At 39.4% G+C, this 19942-nt stretch overlaps 1 protein-coding gene across 3 annotated transcripts; it reads right to left on the bottom strand.

The window, feature by feature from the left end:
• Positions 1–2172: 2172 nt before the first annotated feature.
• On the bottom strand, positions 2173–18139 carry LOC148160447 (interleukin-1 receptor type 1-like). Of its 3 annotated transcripts, none has more exons than XM_088011082.1 (12): positions 18035–18139; positions 12239–12334; positions 9913–10165; positions 8575–8755; positions 7181–7340; positions 6813–6875; positions 6027–6162; positions 5788–5939; positions 4622–4765; positions 3895–4062; positions 3185–3465; positions 2173–3056 (listed from the first exon to the last, which is right to left on the bottom strand). In XM_088011082.1, the coding sequence occupies exons 1-12, from the start codon at positions 18078–18080 to the stop codon at positions 2769–2771; spliced, it is 1968 nt and encodes a 655-aa protein (XP_087867208.1). In that variant the 5' UTR covers positions 18081–18139; the 3' UTR covers positions 2173–2768. The 3 variants fall into 3 exon arrangements, with proteins under 3 accessions (XP_087867208.1, XP_087867213.1, XP_014857216.2); XM_088011087.1 differs by having other exon boundaries at positions 17955–18041; XM_015001730.2 differs by lacking the exon at positions 18035–18139 and adding an exon at positions 12430–12981.
• Positions 18140–19942: the final 1803 nt, after the last annotated feature.

Here is a 19942-nt window from a genome sequence, read left to right as displayed (position 1 = left end):
GAACTGCCTTGATTTTTGAAGTGCAAATCTAATTTCCTTTATTTGTCAGTGAATCACAGATAAAAAGCATCTTAGTAGGTCATCTCTCGTACACATTTTTGTTACATTGTGAAAATGCCTTTTTCCCAGCTCTGCACAGCCTCTTTCTGTCTTTCCTTTGTACTTCTGTCCTTCCCTCATCCTCCTCGCTACTTTCACAGTAGTCTTCAACTTTACTTTCTTCTCTTTCATCATCCTCTTTTGTCTCGCTTTGCCAAAAGGTGAACGGACCAAACACACGTGAAATGGACACGGGAAACGTTGACGTGTTATGATTGATTCAGTTCAGTCTGATTTGCTTCAGTTATTATTTGTTAATGCTCATATAGTAAAATGCTACCTATATCTGTTTGCTGTTCAATAAACCACTAGGTAGATTATGCCTGGGGTCTGCCAGATAGTCCAATCTCAGATTCAGGAGGAGCTGTGTGGTTTTCGTCCTCTTGGTGGAAAACTCTACCAGCAGCTGTTTTCTGGGAGTTATGGACTTGGGGAAGGTTTTTGACTGTGTCTCTCTGGGAATCCTGTGGGCGATTTATGGGGAGCATGGGGTACCAGGCCCTTTGATACAGAATGTTAGGTCCCAGTACGATCAGTGTCAGAACTTTGGACTGCTTTGGCACCAATAAGTCGAGCTAATTTCTGGCAAGAAAATTAGCCCGGCTCCATCTAGGTCGTCTTTTGTCTCTGATTTTGTTCATAACCTCTTTGGTCAAAATTTCTAGGCACAGCCACGGTGTTGAGGGGAAAGTTTTGGTGTCTCTGACTTTTGCAGATGCTGTGTTCATGAGATCGTGATCTGTGGCTTTCGCTGGAGCAATATGAAGCTGATTGAGGTGGCTGGGATGAGGACCAGTGCCTCCAAGCCTGAGACAATGGTTTTGAGCTGGAAAAGGTTAGAGGGTCTTCTCCAGATCAGGGAAGGGATCTGCTGTCCCCAGAGGAGAAGTTTTAGTATCTCAGGGTATTGTTCACGAATGAGAGAAAAACAGAGCAGGAGGTCAATAAGAGGTTTGGCGCCGAGTCTGATGTGGGCGCTGTACCGGTGAAGAGACAGCTGAGTCAAATGGCAACGCGGTCGATCTACGTTCATATCCTCATCTATGGTCACAAGCTATGGATAGTGACCCAAAAAACAGGATCACGGATACGAGCGTGTGAAATAAGTTTTCTCTAAAGGGTGTCTGGACATGGGGCGAGTAGCTCGGTCATCCAGGAGGAACTGCTTCTCCTCATCAAGAGAAGCCAGTTGACCATCTGGTTAGATACCTTCTTTTCTTTCCCAAATCCTCTTCCGTAGGCAAACATTTATTTAGTTAAGATTTTAATAATCTAGCACATTATGTAGAAATCTATTTCCAGGTATTTGCCTGAAGTATCTACTATCTATCTATTAGTATATTGTATATATTGTATATACAATATATTGTATTTATTTTGGATAAATATACAATATTTATCCAAGATATTGTATATTTTGAATAACCTTTTTTGCATGCTTGTTCATGACATACCGCATTATAATTGGTATGCTAATGCTATTCAGAAAGGAAAAACTTAAACTAAAGGGTTTGAATGACTGGCAGAATGTTCTAGTCGCGGTTTGAGCGTCTTTTTAAACCAGAGCTGATTAAAGGTTGGTAAAAAAAATAAAAAATTGGACGGACTAGCCCTTTAGATATTTACTGAATGGGAAGCTGCATTTAGCAGCCATTAACTTCATATAGAAAACAAAGTCGGAGTTAAAGGCTATCTGTGTGAAAGTACCATGATCAAATTAATTACATGCCGCTTTGGACGAGTGTAGAAAAACAAAGGACAGAGAGAACTATGCAGGCTGCAGGGAGACACGGTTGTTCGTTTCAGGCTATATACTGTAGTTAGTATTTTCTGCCAGCCGCAAGTGACCAATGTCCGGTATTATTTGTTTCTCACAGGAGCATTATTTCAACTGCGGCTGGCAAAAAAGACTACAGTATATATGCTAAAACGAACTAGCTTGCATAATGTGTGTGATACAGCCCCTGTGTAAGCCGGACAGAGAGAACTTCCGGGTCAGAGGTGAAATTAACAGCTCGCTTTCCTTGTTTTTCTAATTTTGTTTTAAAAACGGAATAAAAAAAAAACACATGGTTGTTTTGTTTTACCAATTTTATTTTGAAACGAAAAAACCAAAGAACGAACCATACACGGATTGTTTATCCACAAACAGGTTGATAATTTATTTTTGACAAACCTCTTTTATCTGAAAGCTTAAGACAATGTATAACACCAATAAATATAAAATGTTACATGGAAAATCTTGAACTGTTGATTTCACATTTCACAGTAATATGTTATATTTACATGTTTATGCTTTTTTATGAGCATTTTCAATAATGATAAGCAGCAGGAACAAAAAAAATAACAGCTTTCATATTCTTTATGTGACCTTATAAATATGGAAAACATGTACAAATACTTTAATAACTTTCACAATTTACATTTACAATTTTCCTTCTTTACATGAACACTTAGAAAATAACAACAAATGCTGGACAGATAGGCTGGTTTTACTGCTTCTGATTATTCTTCACACGTTTCTTTGACTTCACTACGTGTCAAACAGTTTTGGACTCTTGACTAAACCGAAATATTCTGCCAACATTACAAAAGATTAAAGTCAAATGTCATATTCAGTCGAGTTTATTTTTCATCGCACCAATTCACTCAAACATTTGCATCTAGCATCACAAGTTCAACAAGGCAGTTTTCTCTGGATAAGCCGCCCTCTTGCCTCTAACTGGCATATGATACCTAATTTCTTTCCAAAACCTGGAGGAAAGAGAGAGGGATGGTGACACTTGTGAGTCCTTTCCACGTCTCTCCTCGTCTTCTCTCCATGTCCTCCATTTCTGCCTCGTTCGGAGAGACTTCCACCAGCACACGGCGCCCTGTTTCTTCCTCAGGTGGCGAACCGACTCGGGGAAGAGGGCCAGCTGGGCCGGGGTGATCTCCTCCAGCTCCACCAGAATGACCTGAGAGGACAGAACTCCATTAGAACCTCTTTGTTGAGGACACTGGAAGATTCTACGTGAATAAGAGTTGCTTATTGGCCAAACTGTGTGACTTTCTGTGGCTATACGATGACATTTCTCTGTCTTACCTTTAAGGAGCCCTCCAGCAGCGCTCTGTTCATGGATGCCACACATTCCAGATGCTGCCTTGCGTCCGAAAACGCTTTGTCGTCACCACCAAAACCCACGCTGCCATTGCCCTCGCTGGTCCTGCTTTCGATTTTATGAACCTCCTCGCTAATCTTCGTAATGTTGTTGTTGTTACTGCTGGTGCTGCTCGTGTGCCTCTTTTTAATGAAAGTGGAAGCGGTGTAGAGCAGGAGAACACGACGACTAGCCTGAAGGTTCTCATCCACAGAGTCCACGATGGCTGCAGGAAGACAGGGAGCAAAGAGAATGATGAGAAACTGTTTAGAACCGGATGCTTCATGCAAACCATCTCTCTATGTAGCACTAGCTGTATTTTTGGCATCAATGTACTGCTGTAAGTTGAATCCATGTCCTGGTCTAACATTTACTTTCAGCCTGCCTTTCATTTAGCCCTATCCAAAGACAACGCATCATGATGCTTCCACCACTATGTTTAGCTGCAGACCAAAGAGTTTAACTTTGCTCTCTTCTGACCAGCGGACCTTCTTCTACATGCTACACAACTTTATGTTTGTTTAGGTGCAAAATTCAAACAGCAAAGAGGCAGGTGCATGGGGATGAGATCATTTAATTATGACGATACAGGACGCGACAGACCGACACGAGCTTTTCCCCTTATGAGGCTAACTTTCCCATGTGGGAGACTTACCCTGCCCCGGCAGGCAGTCACGGCCCGCTATGAATAGTTTGTAGCCACAGGCCTGTTCCAACACTTCAGGCAACGTCTGCAGGGCGAACTTCTCCACTTCCTCACTGAAGCCAAAGGCACCAGGATTGGGGTATGCCACATAAGCGTCATACAGCTTGCCATCAAGATCTAAAAGCGAAAAGTTCTCATTAGATGCACAACAAGGCTGCCGTCTGAACGCAGACAATACGATGTCACTTCAATATTTGTTTTTTGGGGGGTGGCTGAAAACAATAACCAGCTCGTCAACTAGCTAGCAATCATTAAAAAACATAACGATGACCGTCTCGTGGATGTTTGCCGTGAGTCATTTTTGCATCCAGGAGTTTTTCACGTTGGTCCCGCTCTGCGCAGCGCTGACGTTGTCGGTTAAGAAAGCGCCTGCGGCCCCTTTGAATGAGAGGCGGGTGACATTTTATCTGAAAGAGTGCAGGCAGGCCCTGTGGTTTGTGTGCTTCCTCTGTTTCTTGCACTGTATGAAGATGTGGTGAAACGCGAGATAAAACTTTGAGATTCTGTGACTTTGGAATAATGTGTGGGTACGCTGCAGCTACTGTATCTGTTTGTTTTTTTTAAGATTAGACGACGTTGATTGGGTGCTTCCATTTTATTCCAATGTGCGATCGCTTTTCAAGCGTCGAAGTATCCGCAGCACATTTTTATCTTCACCTCTGCTGTAAAGTGTTACCTTTATTTGTATAAAGGACTGGAAACGCTCTCCTGAAGCACAGCACAATGTCTATCCTGAAGATGTAGTAGACGGTGACGCTGATGACGAAGAGAACAGTCACTCCAACAAACACTAAACCGATGGGAAGGATGATGTTCGGATCTGTGGAAACAAGAAATCACATATCTGAGTAAAATCAGTTTACATTGAGAATACTTTGGTTTAGGCAGATTTTCCTTATAAATCCTCCTCTAAATCAATCTGAGTTAAAACCTACAAAACAAAAATTGTTTTTAAGCAACAATCTTTTCACTCTACTTCATCGATGCCTCCAAGGCTATGGATCTAGCTGGATAATCATAACAAGCTGTATTAGTGCAAAGCCACTCGTGCATCTCATATTTAACTTGAGACACCAGAGCAGGAAGTCACAGCTAAAGAGGGGGAAGTCCATCGGGGGTTCAAAGGCAACTAGAATCAACATTTGAAAAGCGCGAGCAGCAAGCGCTAACGCCAATGTTTTTTTTGTTTTGTTTTTTTTGTCAGGCTAAAAACTTGAGAGGAAATAAATCTCAGGTCACAACAATGAGGCTGTTGGAACGTATTCAGGGCCACAAAATGACAGTTTTATGACCCATAATTATGAAAATGAGGGTAATATTGTGGTTGGAATATGAAGTGATGATTTCAATAGATCTCTTTCTGTTAAAGATGAACTTCTACGTGTTGTTAGCGGTGGTTTTGGGTCCATCGTTCTCCGGTTGTCCAGGCAGAAGGATAAATGGAGACTAGAGAGGCAACGGCTTCCTTTCCTTGTTCTATTCCGTATTTGTAATCCAGTCAGTGGAGAGCAGATATTTGTCTATGTTGTGTCAGAAAGTATTACCACTTATGATGGGTGAGTAGATGTCTTCTGATTCAGAAACCTAAAGAGCTTTTTCACTACTTTGATGTATCTGGTTCAAAATCTAAAATACCTCACATGTGGTCAAATCCAAATCTTAAACGGAGCCAAAAATTCTTAGCGATACATATGTAGTGTATTACGTGAGAACAAAAGCAAAACAGAAACACAAATGCTCTTTAAACACAGAGTCAATGAAGAAACGGTTTTATAAGGTTAAGAGCAGCGACATTTGGCACGACAGAATCAAAGCAACACAGTTTATGCGCTCAAGCTTTACCTGTTGGCAGCAACGTAAAGTATCTCTCTGAATTGCCTTGGTAATTGAAGACCCTGCAGGTGTAGTTGAGGTAGAAATCCTCCTGCCTCAGTTCTGAGAAGATAAGCAGCTGCTCCAACCACTCACCCTTTGGTTCATCTTGGGTCCGCTTACTGTTAAAAAGTCAAATCATTGAAAGCGTCGGCCTTAAAAGGTGGCATCATTTGTCCATTTGCAGAAGCTAATTTAAATGTACCAACCGCAGGGCTGATGTGTAGATGCGGTCAGATGGCTCAGAATCAAACATGACCTTATTTTTGTCCAACCAAATGACGTCAACAAAATGTTTCCCAGCACCAGGAACAAACACCAGACAACGCTTTGTGAAATTCGACCCTAAAAGCAAGAAGGAAGAAATTACAGATCTCTCAGCTTGAGTGTACTTGTTGAGATAAACCACAGATGTATTTGAATTTTGTCTTTTTTTATTTTATTTGTTTTCATTCATCTCTTTGTGAAACAAAGGAAGAACAAATTACAAATCTTTAAGGCCTGGATGTATTTGCTGAGGTAAAGCAGAGATTCGTCAAAAATAGTTGTCGTTTTTTTATCTGATGATTTAAAATCAAATCCAGTTCAGTAGGTTTGAATGTCAGAAGATGCAGAGCAAACTGTAGTTGAATTACATGCAACCTAAAGCAAATCAGCATGAACTTATGCTTTCTTAAGATATACTGAGATACTTGACCAGTGTTTAACCAAGTGATGCAAACACTGCACGGATAGTCATAAATAAAACTCGTTTAAACTGGTTTCTGGTGTGAAGAACCTGTTTTATTGCTGCTCTGATTTGTTTTGTAGATGGTGCTCATCTCAAGAGTTTTATGTAGGTCTGGAAAGTGTTGTGACTTACATCCGCAGTGAAAATGACACCAATAAAGAAATGGGTTATTTGTGCTAAACAACCCGGTTTTTAAGACTGCCTCTGTAATAAACACCTGAGAGACTTTTTTTTCTGAGAAAGAAAGTCTAAAAGACGACCTCACCTTTTGCTGCCTTTATAATTTCATTTTCCGGTTCATGGATCTGTGGAGGCAGAAAGTGCTGCTCTGATAAGACAAAAAAGAAGAAAAAAAGAAGAAGTTACATTTAAAAAATATATATATGTTATTTTCTGGTGTTATTTGTTGTTCTTGCCTTAGTCAAAGATTTCTCCATCAGTTGGTTCTTTGTGTTTGCTTGCTGTTTTAGTACTAACTATAGTTGTACCAGCTGTTTAATGTCTATTAGAAAAAAATCCCTGCATGAATTTTTAACTCCAGTTTTTTTCCCTTTTTGTGTGTTATTTAAAAAAAACAGTAGATATTTCCAAAGTTGGTTGCATAAAACATTTTGCTGTTGAATCTGAACTGACCTGTGACCGTTGCATTAATGGTCTCTGACACAGACCTTGTTGCTCCATCCAGGGTAAAGGTCAGAGTGCAGGTGTATGCCCCACTGCCTTCAACTTTTACCATGTAGTGGTTCCCCCCCCTGATGGTATGACGGCCTGTGTCCTGTATCAGGACACAGCCCTGAGTTGGAAGAGAAAAAAAAATTATATATATATATATATATATATATATATATATATATATATATATATATATATATATATATATATATATATATATATACACAAAAATTTTCACTATTATTAAGAGCCAATTTGATTGACAGTTCAAAAAAAAAAAAAAAAAAAGGCCATGATCATTTGTATTTTTAAAGGGGGGATAAATATTTATCCAATCTTAACCAGTCAATTTTATTTTCTTACAATCTGAGACTAAAGCAGAGAATAAAATTTTTATGTTTCAGGCAGTTGTGCCAAAACCCTGTTGAATATATTCTGGGTTTATCTGCAGCGCCATCTACTGTTTCAAATAAGAACTACAGCCCTTCAAACGCTTCCTGAAGGAAGAGATCGCGGCTGAACTCTCCGCCAAGCAAAAATGCACCTGAAGGTGGAGGATGCGAAAAGCCAAAAAAAAATAAATAAATAAAAAAAGTTAGTGTGAAAAAGAAGGAGAAATCTCCAAGGAGATGCCGCCAAATGTGAAAATATTAAACATGTCTGCTCTCAAGTTTCAACTTGTGCAGCAACAGACATTAAACAACAACATGAAGGAGAAGAAGAAGAGACGTTTCCTTGCTCGAGGAGCATCCTATTGACAGTCCACTATCAGTGAGGTGCTGTGGCGTTTCTGCTATGGACAACATGAGCAACCACCCAGGGCAGCATCTTGTGGGGACACCCCCCACCTCCACCTGCCCCAGGATCTGAATGTGAACAGGGAATAATGCAAACCTCCCCCCAGACTCCTCTCCAAGTTTTTTTATATTTAAAAGGTCTTACAGTTCTACTGCTAAATGTTCTTTTGAAATTAGTTTTATGACCTCTGAGAGGGCTGTGCTCACATTATTTTCATGCTATTAGTTAACACTGGTCTCAAAATGACAATGTTATCGTTTATCACAATATTTCCTAGGACAACTAATCGGCCAGCAAAATCTGTTATCGTGACAGATCTAAGGACTACGGCAAAATCCTTGTTTTTGTCCAATCCGCCCTCCGACCGTAAAATATTTACCATGTATGACCTCTCAACAGAACAACACTTCAATATTAATCCTTAAAAATTCTGAACTTTTTAAGGATTAATATTAGCTAAGCATAAAAAAACCTTAATCAAGGATAATTAACTGGTGTTAATCTGAACAGAAGCATTTTATTCTCTGACTCAGTGTATTGAATTTCATGCTACTCACTTTGTACCAACTAACAGAGACGTTCATGCCGTAGGTCTTCAGTTTGTGGATATAATCGCTCAGACGGCATACCACGTTTGTCCCCACATTTCGAGAATCTTTTCTTGGCCTTCCACACTCTCCAGCAACTGGCCGATCCATCACCAGCTTCGCGGTCTGCATGTAGCACTGAGACGGAGTTCTGCATGGAAAGACAAAGCAATGGGTTTGGCATGACGTCTCTGGCACAATACAACTGTGTTTGTCCATCTCAAATGTAATTTCTGGATCTTCGTCAGCTTTTCTTTTTTTTTTTTACGAGTTTTTTTTATACTACTTGACAATTTTTCTGCAAAGAGAAGTTGTTTTTTTTAACAGCAATCAGAGGCCTGTTTTACTGTAAGTCATGGCAGAGAGCTAGAAAACATAAAGTAGGTCAAACAGGAAGCCGTGGTTAGAAACATGATGAGGGAAGCTTGCATCTCTTAGGTTCACATCCCCATTGAGCTCTTCTTCTTCCGATAATTTGGGAGGGGGGGAAAGTGACAAACCTTGATGTCACGTTGCGGCTAACAGGAGCCTTTTCAGTTCTAACTTCCCAACGAGGAGAAACGAACGTTTGGTGATATCCCCACAATTTCTATGGAAAATATTCAGAGTAACCAAACCGTCTGTGGAGTGCGAAGCCACCAATCACGAGTAACTTATCAGGTTTGTATCTTTGCACTTTTATCCAAGTAAGCAAAATTGTTTAATTTTATTCTGACTTGGTCTGCTAAAATAATTAATATGGAACACAGCTGCTGGTACGACACATATCTACCCCTCTTTATGTTTTAGTATTAATCTATCTATATTATGTTCCAATGTTAATATATTTATTGCTAGTAAACTGCCTTGTATTGAAGAGAGTACCCCATATAGTTTGCTAATAAATAGTTCTAGACCTGTTATTAATTAAACTCTAAACATCGTATAAATAACTGTTAATTATGCATCAATTAGTACAAAGAATATCCACCAGTTTCTTGCCAAATAGTGAGCCAAATGTATATTTTAACTAGAGTTATTATGCTAAACATATAAGACCATCTTGTAAGCACAATAAGCTTTTATAAATGGAATCTTTTAGCATGTAGTCTGCTTCTTGTCTTTAATTAATAAAGAATAAACTGCTATTAGTCATTTATAAAGTGTTTGTAGATGAATTGATAACATAAAAGTTATTTATTAGCCATCTATAAGAGGAGCCTTATTGTAAAGTGGTACCAATATCAGTTTTCTGTAGAATAAACACAACTCTCTATCAAAGCTTAGCAGGGGACTTTGCAGTGTATCTGTTGTCTCTTAGTCTCTTACCGCACTATGGCGAGGTATTCCCCATCGTCGTCCAGAGTGGTGTTGAGGAACCAAAGTGTCTCCTGGAGCACCAGAATCCGACCGGTCTCGTTTCTCATCTCCTGTCCCGTCTTTGCGCTGAACCAGGTGATGTTGAACGGGACGGCGGTGAAGTTAAAGACGTCCGGAGACAGCAGGGTGCTGTAGAGCATGGCCGCGTCCCCGGGCACAGAGAACACTCGTTCAAACACGAGCTCGTAGTTGGTGCAGTTATCTGCAACGCAGGTCACATCGTTTATATCCAGGTGTTCAGTTCTCAACTTTCTGTCAAATTCTAGTTACTAAAATTAGCTTCACATCATGTCTGTTCATCAGAAAACTCATGCTGTCAACTTAAATGTGTGACGTCACTTTCAATCCTAACGAATGACTGTGGATCTCCCTGTTAAAGCTCATTTTTAGCTATCAGGTATGATTCAAACTTCATCAATTATAACTTGAAGCAAACTTGTTTTAAACAAACTCGTCATTGTTAGTGAGCAACAGAGTACAGACGTCCTTTCTGTCAACTTTATTTGAAAGCAATGCTGCAGTTGCCTTGAGTAGGTGTACATTTTAAAACTGTGTTCCAGTCAGAGTCCCAACTTTAATCTGACAGAGAATATCTGGAGAGAGCAAAAGATTAGGGTGATGGTAAGGAGATCTTCCAGCCTCAAAAATCAACCAAAAATGAAACCTGCAAAAAGCTGAAACTATAAGACAGGTGTGATTGCTGTAATGTCAATAAGGGTTTAAATTGTGGCACGCCAGGGTTCAATAAAAATGTAACAGATGAGGAAGCTGCTAGTGAGGGAGTGGAGGGGTCCATCTACCCCTTCTCTTACTCATTGGTATAGCTCAGCTTCCTGCCTTAGAGAGATTATCTTATAGACCAGGGGTGTCAAAGTCAAATGGATGGAGGGCCAAATAAAAAATTTAGCTACAAGCTGAGGGCCGGACTGATCGAATGTTCATTGAAATTTTTTTAAATGACGCATATAGTCTAGTGAACCTAATTGAACCTACTGAAAACCTAACAAATATATTCCAATATGATCATATAAATAAAGCAATATTTTCTTATGGCTCTGTCAGTAATCTTTAATTTTCAACAGACACAACTGAAATATTTTTAAAATATAATTGGATTGAAATACAATAAAATAAAGTGCAAAAATCTATTAATCCACATATGTCAGAGTCAAGGCATTTAGATGTGTCGCCGGCGACACATCTAAATTTGCAGTACCGTAATTCCGCCACACGTAGCGCTAAGTGGAAAAATTCCAACGGTTTCTGAAAGGGGAGACGTTGCACTTTCCAGCAAGTATCGGGTTAATACGGTAACTTCGCAGCTGCAGCTGCAGAGAGTGTAATTAATCCGGGGGGCACTCGTTTAATAGACGGTATATTTCGGCAATAACTTGGTGGATATTGAAAGTTCCGGTTGTTATGGATACATGGGTAAGTACATCATCTCACAGAACATTTAAAGAACTACTTACAGTTCAAATAAGGAAGATATTTTTTTTCAGACGGGGTGCCGGCTTGCTGCGGTCTGCGGGCCGGTTCTAATAATAAATCAAGATCATCCCAGGGGCCGTAAAAAACCTTCTCGCGGGCCGGATGTGGCCCGCGGGCCTTGACTCTGACATATGTGTTATAGACTGTTAAATAGGGTTGAGGAGTACAACAGGAAGTGGTCCCACTTCTTCTCATATATGGGTTAAATGGCATTTCCAGCTCAGATGTAATTAGACTAGATGAACTTATGGTAATACTGTAATTATCTAAATGTATCAGGGTATAGGGCACTGTTATTTTATGTATGTCAATTTTCATTTGATGTTTATGTGTCCTGTCATTTTTTTAATTGTAATTTTCTATTATTATTATTATTATTATTATTATTATTATTATTATTATTATTATTATTATTATTATTATTATTATATTTTTTTGCTTCAAGTAATTTCTGCTAACTGTATTGGCCTCATGAATCCACAAGGACTAACCATTGTTTAGCTGATGCTACATTGTGATATGCTAAGTGTGGAATTATGGTATATTTTACTGTTGGAAAATCAATAAAGTTCGAGTCATTAAAAAATGTAACAGAGATATTAGTCACTGATACATTTATTTATTCATTGCTTTTGAGAGACGTGTGGATGTTATAATTTTGTCCACAAGAGGGCAGTGAAATGCTTACATGTGACTAGTGGAGGCTGTTGACATAGCCAAACCAGAACTGGTGGTCTCATATATTTATTCATGTGTTTATCACCAGAAAGGAAGTAAAACCAACCTTTCTTCATGAGCTGAGCCTGGGCCAGTCCACCACAGATCCCTGAAATCCAGAGGAACAACAGAAAGCTTTCCAGCGATGAACTCGGGCCCATTGCTGGAAACAAACGGAAACACATAAATGACCGTGCCTTATGGATTACTGCAGCAATCTGAACATCCTGTGCCAGCCAGTGGGTCTCTGACACAAACCTCCAGTGTAAAGATTTTCATAACACTTGTGTTTCTCTTCCTCTCTCTGCTCCTTCCTTCCCCATTCTCCCACCCTCTGCTCCTCAACCACAGATACCGGTACCGGAGGAGTCACAGCGGAAACTGCTGAAAAACGCTGAGTAATGCTTTCATTACGGTGAGAGGGTGGAAGCATGCTTTTCATTTACAGTTTTTCTCAGCGTCTTTCTCAAAACCCTTAGTTCATACCTCAGCAGTAAACCAGTGAACTCTTCCTTCACCTCCACAAAGTCTCAGTGGACAATGCTCTTTGTTGATGCAGCGTGGAAATAGTCTTTTCAGAATGAGGAACAGAATGAGAGGAACTCCATCGGCATCCTGGTTGAAAACCATTGCCCGATGATGTGAGAGCGATGGAAACTGGAATTTGTCTTCGGCCTCGCTCCTCTTCTTCTTCTCTCTGGCTGTTGACTCCATTCAAACCCTTGTCCTTTAATGACTTTTATTGTGGAGGTTACGACTACAGTTCCTTTTGCTCAATATCACTTAAGCAATTGATAATGTTGGAAAAGCAGAGAATTGAACATAATCATCTGTACAAGTGATTTGAAGATTGAACTAGTAGTTCAGTTCTGGTCTTAGAAATGCACCAAAGCGACTGAGGAAAAGGTGCAGAGACTTTTGAGAAAAAAATCTAAACAAAGTAAGTAAAATGTTAAAATCATATGAAATTATCCTATAAAAGCAAACGTGAGAATTGATCTGTGATGAAGCTCAAAGTTTATGAAGTAGACATTTAACACAAACAAGTAGGACAAAGCAAGGAGAAGATTTTTACCTAAAGATGGATTGTTCTCAGGTTTGAACTACGGTTGAGGGGAATAGTGAGAGTCTGAGGATACAAATGGGATTTTTTTTCTCAGCAGTTTTGTCTCCCTGGGAACTTCAGGAGGAGTAAGACTTTTCGTTTTCAATACCACCTCACAAAAAACTCAGCACGTGAAAGAAACTAGGTCAAAGACATGAAGTACAGCTCTGGCTCTCACTCAACGGTACCAGAGGTTTGAAGGAAAACCGCTAAACGTGGACAGGTTGGCAAGAGTCAGTCAAACTGAAGCTGAAACGAAGAAGAAGAAAAAACAGAAAGCTGTGTGAGACTGCTGCAGGGAAAATACAGAGAGGGGAAATTAATCTAACCACAGTACCCACTGCGCTCCAGCTTCAGGAGAGTCCACAGTTAAAGAGGCAGGTGGAAAACATGTGGTTAAGCTGCGCTGCATGTAGCGTAGATGAGGTAGTTCCTGTGGTTTCACACTCATGTTGTTTTTCTTTCTCTGAATAGATGTTTAGGTTCTGAAGAACAGCCATAATTTTTATTATTATTCTTACCGTACTTTAAAGGGATCCATTAAGACATTTTAGGGGCCAGCGGGAGCTATGTCTTAAACGTCGGCCCTTCTAAAAAAGACGGTACCCCAGTCTTAAATCTAGAAGAAATCATGAATAACGACGTGTTGCAAACTGTGACATAGTCACCAGTTAACTTGGTGACTATGAATTGGTAATTAAATTTTTTTTGTTTGTTTTTGTGGGAAAGAAAAGCACAGATCAGTTTGTGGGAGGAAACAGAAGCACCCAGGGGAAATCCACAGATGTACGGGAAAAACATGTCAGATCTCAACCAAAGCTGTGTCGGGCTTGATGTGGTTTCCTCTTTCTTCAGAGCCCAGGGCAGGTTTACATGCATGTGGAAGTGAAATAAACTTGATGAGAAACAAGGAGCAACACGAACACCCAAAGCTTTGCCGTCAACCTTCAGTCCCCAGCCGGCGCCTCTCGCCCCGTCAGACTAGCGGCAGCAGCAGCAGTCAGCAAACACGTCTGCTGAGCTTGTTGAAGAAATGACTTCTCAGTCTGACGCTCCTAATAACGGTTGTGAAGAATTGTCGTGTTGACGCGCAGAACGGCGAGTTTCAGAAAGTGTAGGCCAACATCAAGTCATCCGATACGGCTATGATGGGAAGTCAAATTACATTTAAGTTATTCTGGATAAACACCCTTTTTGAAACAACTTAAAGTAACGTATTTATTTGACTGCGCTATAAAACATCACCACATAGCTGGAAATTACATAAAGCTACAACCCGCTTACAACCCGCTTATTAAACTGCTTGCTCATCCACGTCAAGGAGGCGGAGCTGCGAAGTGTGGAAAATTTATTTTTACTTTTACCAAACTGATTACTAATTATCTCTGAGATCAAATTTCCAACTCATAGTAAAACACACTTCCAACTTGCCCTGTTTGAACTACACACACCCTGAATAAAGGTAACACTCCCACAGCAAACCTGATCATCAACCGTTGTCTCGCTTCCCTAAGAGATTAACAATGGCCAACACCAGAAATGACTGTAGATTCCTATTTAAAGTAGACTGACTAAAAAAAAAAGAGGATTGTTCACCTGTAACATATAATAAAGACACATTTCTATGCCTGTCAGAAATGTTCTATGCTTTAAGCCTAACATTTCTGTCTATGCCTGACAGAAATGTTAGGCACAGAGCATAGAACATTTCTGACACGCATAGAGAGATCTCTATCTTTGTCTAGTGATTGGTTGGTCTTTGTCTTTATTTAGTACAGAAAAATACTAGAAGCCCCCCCCACACCCCCTCCTCGTCTTTATTTCTGTCTGCTTCCTTTTGGTCCTCACAAAGCCCACAGAACCACAAAACGTGTCAAAAAGAAAACAAATAAATGCTCGAGTGGGCAGTTTGATCAACCCCACAACTTCCTATAACCACAACCATGAGGACAGCGAATCATGTCTTCATGCTCTAATGACAGTGGAAGATCTCCAACTTTGTCTTGCAGCAAGAAGGCATGTTCTGCATGTTCTCCTGATATATGGATGGGTTCTCTACATACACCATTGGACTTCCTCCCAAAGACCAAAACATGATTGTTAATTCACTAAACTCTAAGCTGAGTGAGGGTGGCATTAGTGTTTGTCCTATTCCTATGTGTATCCGTCTATATGTTGGACAAACAGGCACATCTTGTCCGGGTTGTGCCTTGCCTCTCGCACAATGACCTCTGGAGACAGGCACCAAGTCAAGTGGGTCTCTCCTGCACATTTCAGCAACAAAGAAATTCATAAAGCTTTAAATCATAAAAGCACCATAGACATTAAGCAATAAACAAAATCGTCATGCAAATACACATCAAATATGTTGATCGATGTTCCGGTTACTGCTAGTCAAAGGGTTTTAGGCCTTGATTTATGGGAGCTCCGTGTTTCAGCTGTTTTGCAGTTTTCTGGAGGTTTGTTTGAGATTTGTGGCACATAGAAGCTGAATGCTGCTTCTACATGTTTGGTTCTGGTTCTGGTTCATCCCCAAGACCAGAAGACCTGAGAGGTCTGGAAGGTTGATACAACAACAACAACAACAACAACAACAACAACAACAACAACGTGCATTTTGGTGCAAAGCCGTTTAGTGGTTTATAAACTAACAACAGTATTTTAAAGGCAATTAAACAGGATAAAACTCTTTGAGATCAAAGATCTCTTTTACAATCATACAGTTCAATCAGTTAGTTACAAAAAGCACAACATCAGTAACAGAGTGGAAGTCATCAAGAAGCTTCTGGTGCTGGAAAAGTCATCAACCGTTTTATTTACTCACCGTCACTTTGTACAAATCAGTTTTCACTTTGACATTTCATAGTTTTTTTTAATAAAAAAAAATATTTTGTTGATTATGTATGATTTGTAAAAGCAATAAAAAAGGTAAACATCCAAAGGGGGCGAATTCCTTTAATAGGGACTGAATAAAAACCTTTCTGAGGTCACGGCCCTTTCTCTCTTCAAGAAATTATTTATCAAAAATTAGTAATAATAATAATCAGTAAGGCTTTATTTGAAGGGATGTTCATAAGAATGACATGACACTGTCATGACATATCTGTTATGATGCTGATTCATAAAGACTCTTTATGAGTCTTAGTGAGTCATAAGACATTCATAAAGAGTCTATGAATGTCTAATGACTGTCGTCAAGAAGTGTCATTCGGTAAGTAAAGACACTCTTAGTGCAGAGTTGCTTTAAAAGTTGCATTAAAACTGCCAACTTTGCATTATTTGGTAAATTTATACACTTAAATGCAAAGTTGGCACTTTTAATGCAACTTTTAAAGCAACTTTGCATTAAAAGTATCATTATTGGGGGTGCTGTGGTGGCGACGCACGACCCACGTATTGAGGCCTTATTCCTCGTGGCCGTGGTTGCAGGTTCGATTCCTGGCCTGGCGACATTTACCGCATGTCTTCCCCCTTCTCTCATTACCCGGTTTACTGTCAGACTTTGAAATAAAGGCCACTAGAGCCAACAAAACCTTAAAAACGATTATTTCACTTCATGACAACATTCATAAACATTCATAAAGACTCCTTCGCGTTCATAACAGATGCCGTCATATTTATGACAGTGTCATGACAGTCTTATGCACGTCCCTTCAAATAAAGTGTTATCTAATAATCATTATAAGATTTCAAAAAATGTTGTGCAATCAGACTTTAACTGAGTGAGGGATTATGTCTGGTTGGTAAAATCTATGATAATCTGGAGTTTGTCTCCTTCCTAAAACTGTTTGATTTCTCTCTCTGGCAGACGGATGCCGCTCACAGTTGCTTGTTTAAAACGTCCATGCCCCGTCATCTGCCCTGCATTTCCCAACCTGTGGTTTTGGAGGTGGCACAATCATCACTAATATTCTCCTCTTTAGATGTTTTGCATTTTGGGTTTCCTTCCTGTTTTCAGAAGCCTCTTCTGCTCAAGACTCGTTCTCCTCTGTTAGAGAGCGTGGTCTGAAAAACTACATCGCGTTGTGGTGAGATGCTCTGAGAGATTTCTGCCTGCCGGATTTATCACACAACTGAACAAACTGTGCTCTGGCAAACCTAGATTATAACCCAGCAAACGGCATCGAGTAGAAACAATGTCCAAATCAAGATCAGCGAAGTATGCTGATTTTAAAAAAGGGTGATGTGAAAACAAGCAGAACTTGTTCTGAGTTTCTTAGATGAAACCCAGTGGTGGTTTACTGTCTTGTTCTATTCATTAAATGTTTAACCAAATCCTGACCAGAAGCAGCACAGATCATTAAAAGCACATGTTAGGAAGTCCACACCAGCTACAGACAGATGTAGTTTAAAGTATCACATCATGCTTTTCTATATATGCTTTATAATGGAACATTTTCTATACAATGCTTAAGAATAGTTACTACAGTTTCTCCATCTGCAACATGAAGAGAAAGGAAGTGAGCCCTCTTTTGAGGTTGGACTTAAAAAGCTCTTTAGTCGGATATTCAACATCCAGCCCTCAACACTGTGTTTTATTTACTTCCTCTTAATGCAAATGAAAGTGTGCAGGTTGTATTAGATGGTTCAGTTCCTACAGGAGGGTTTAAAAAAACTGAAATAAAATAAAAATCTGTACCCTCGGATCAAAACAAACATGCAAAGTGCATTGACTCACCTATAAGAACAAGCAACGAGACACACAGGAAGGATTAGAGAGTTTGCTCCAGATGCCACACCAAAAAGAATAAACCTCACCTCTGACCCAGGCGTGCAAAGTGCAGCTCAGCCAGTTAGTCAGCATCTTGGTCCCACCTCCACGGTACGAAACAACACAGAGAGAAGTTTTCCATTAAGGTAAAGCCGTGATGTAGGGTGTTCACATTGTGGTTACTCTGCCACTCCCCGTGAATCTGGTGGAGATTTTACTGTTGAAAGTCTGCATGAGCAAAGACAAAAATGATATTCACTTCACTTTAATTATATCAATGTCAAGCATATATAGTTGACTTTTGCATTTTAACTTTGAAAGACAAAAATGTGTGAATTTAAAAAGAACTAAATTTCTATTTAATATAAAGATTTTTGTTTCTCTTTAAGTTTACCTGTAAGTCTTCATAGCAATCTGATTTTATGTTTTTTATTTGACTTTTTTGTTCAAAAAAGTCAAATAACCCATAAATAATATGGGTTATTATTTATGGGTTATTTGTTGAACGCAAATATTAACCATGTCAGCCTAGAAATGTGCAGGTGTCGGCTGTGAAGCATCTAACACCTGCACATTGCTTCAAGGTTTCAAAGCCAGGTGCAGCAAGAAGATATTCACACACACACACACACGCACACACACACACCTTTGTACTACTATCAGTCCAAGGGATTTATTTCGACATTCATTTCAGTAAAACCCACACACACCCACATGCTTTCTGGGAAAACCAAACACAGTGTACAAAGTTTAATTACTGCTTACATAAAAAGCTTCTCTTAACTGAAACAAAAATTAGCAGCTAACTGCTATTGAATGACTGTTAAAATAAAAGATTGCTGGATTTGATTTTTACAAAAAAAACAAAAAAAACAAGAGAGGACAACAAGTCATACAGCTACGTTTAATGACAGGAAAAAAAAGTGTCAAGTCCTAATATCAACTAAAATTTGTCTTTTCATAATCTAGGTCCAAAATGTGAGTTTTTGTTTCATATTTACAGTTACATGGAAAAAATATCATCATGTAGAGCCATAATGTTCACAAAATTCTTCTACGGGGAAAATGTGGTTCATATTTGAACGGTTTGTGGTTTGTCCACCTCACTGGATAAACCACCATGTATGTTTTTTTGTCAAAGTAGCCATATTTGACTCACCATTCATTGTTTCTTGGCCAGACTTCGAGTTACGTTTTGATTCCTGAGTTCTGTGATTCACCGTCGTCACCAGTCAACTGCCTTATGTTTGCCTTCTACTTAATTTTTCCTTTATTTCTCAAATTAAGGACATGATATTGAGCTACACACAACCCGGTTAAAAAGGAAAAGGCTTAAAAAGGAGCAATATGTCCCAGTAGGCTCAAAAGACAATAATTTTTAAGGTTAACAGATATTTTAGCCACACAAATTACAAAATGTAAATCCAGAATCGCAGGTGAAGAAGTTAACAAAAGAAACAAACGTTGTGTTGTCTTCCAGAAATGTTGAGTCATGAGTTTCCCCATTGAACTGAAGGTTTCTCAGCGAACATGTATTTGCATTCATTATTCCCTGCGCACAGGAAAATGGCTCATTTTCAACGAAGACTTTCACAGAACCAACTACAACCCACAACGCAACAGCTTAATACATCTCAGCCCCAAAAGCTGCGTCATATAAAGGAAATCCACAGGATGTTTACCTTTTTATCTCTAAATACGGTTGATAATAACGCATACCAATTCTCACATTTAAAGACGAAAGTGTTTTTGTTATTTTTGATTTAATGTTTTTTTTTTTTTGCTGCTGAGGATCCATCCTGCATTGTTAAGGCTCTTGATAGCCGCTTGTGATTTAGATTTCTACAGTTTTCTTTGTTCCATGACTGAAACGTAGAAATTTTTAAAATGTAAGGTAATTGTTCAGATACATCACATTTTAAAAGATTTTCACACTTTCACCCATAGATTGGTCA

The sequence above is a fragment of the Poecilia mexicana genome, unplaced genomic scaffold (assembly GCF_051168715.1).
Source record: "Poecilia mexicana isolate PSO_F unplaced genomic scaffold, ASM5116871v1 scaffold_2, whole genome shotgun sequence".
NCBI lineage: Eukaryota > Metazoa > Chordata > Actinopteri > Cyprinodontiformes > Poeciliidae > Poecilia > Poecilia mexicana.
The sequence above is the reverse complement of the archived record's forward strand: the minus strand, read 5'-3'. Positions and strand labels throughout refer to the sequence as shown.

What these genes read in the sequence shown, in the direction of transcription:
- LOC148160447 (XM_015001730.2), bottom strand. Translation starts at nt 12,613, where the DNA reads ATGAAAAGCATGCTTCCACCCTCTCACCGTAATGAAAGCATTACTCAG. An exon ending in GGCTCAGCTCATGAAGAAAG is followed by an intron (nt 10,166 to 12,238) that starts GTTGGTTTTACT and finishes CCTGCGTTGCAG; the next exon opens with ATAACTGCACCAACTACGAG. An exon ending in ATCTACACATCAGCCCTGCG is followed by an intron (nt 5,940 to 6,026) that starts GTTGGTACATTT and finishes ACTTTTTAACAG; the next exon opens with TAAGCGGACCCAAGATGAAC.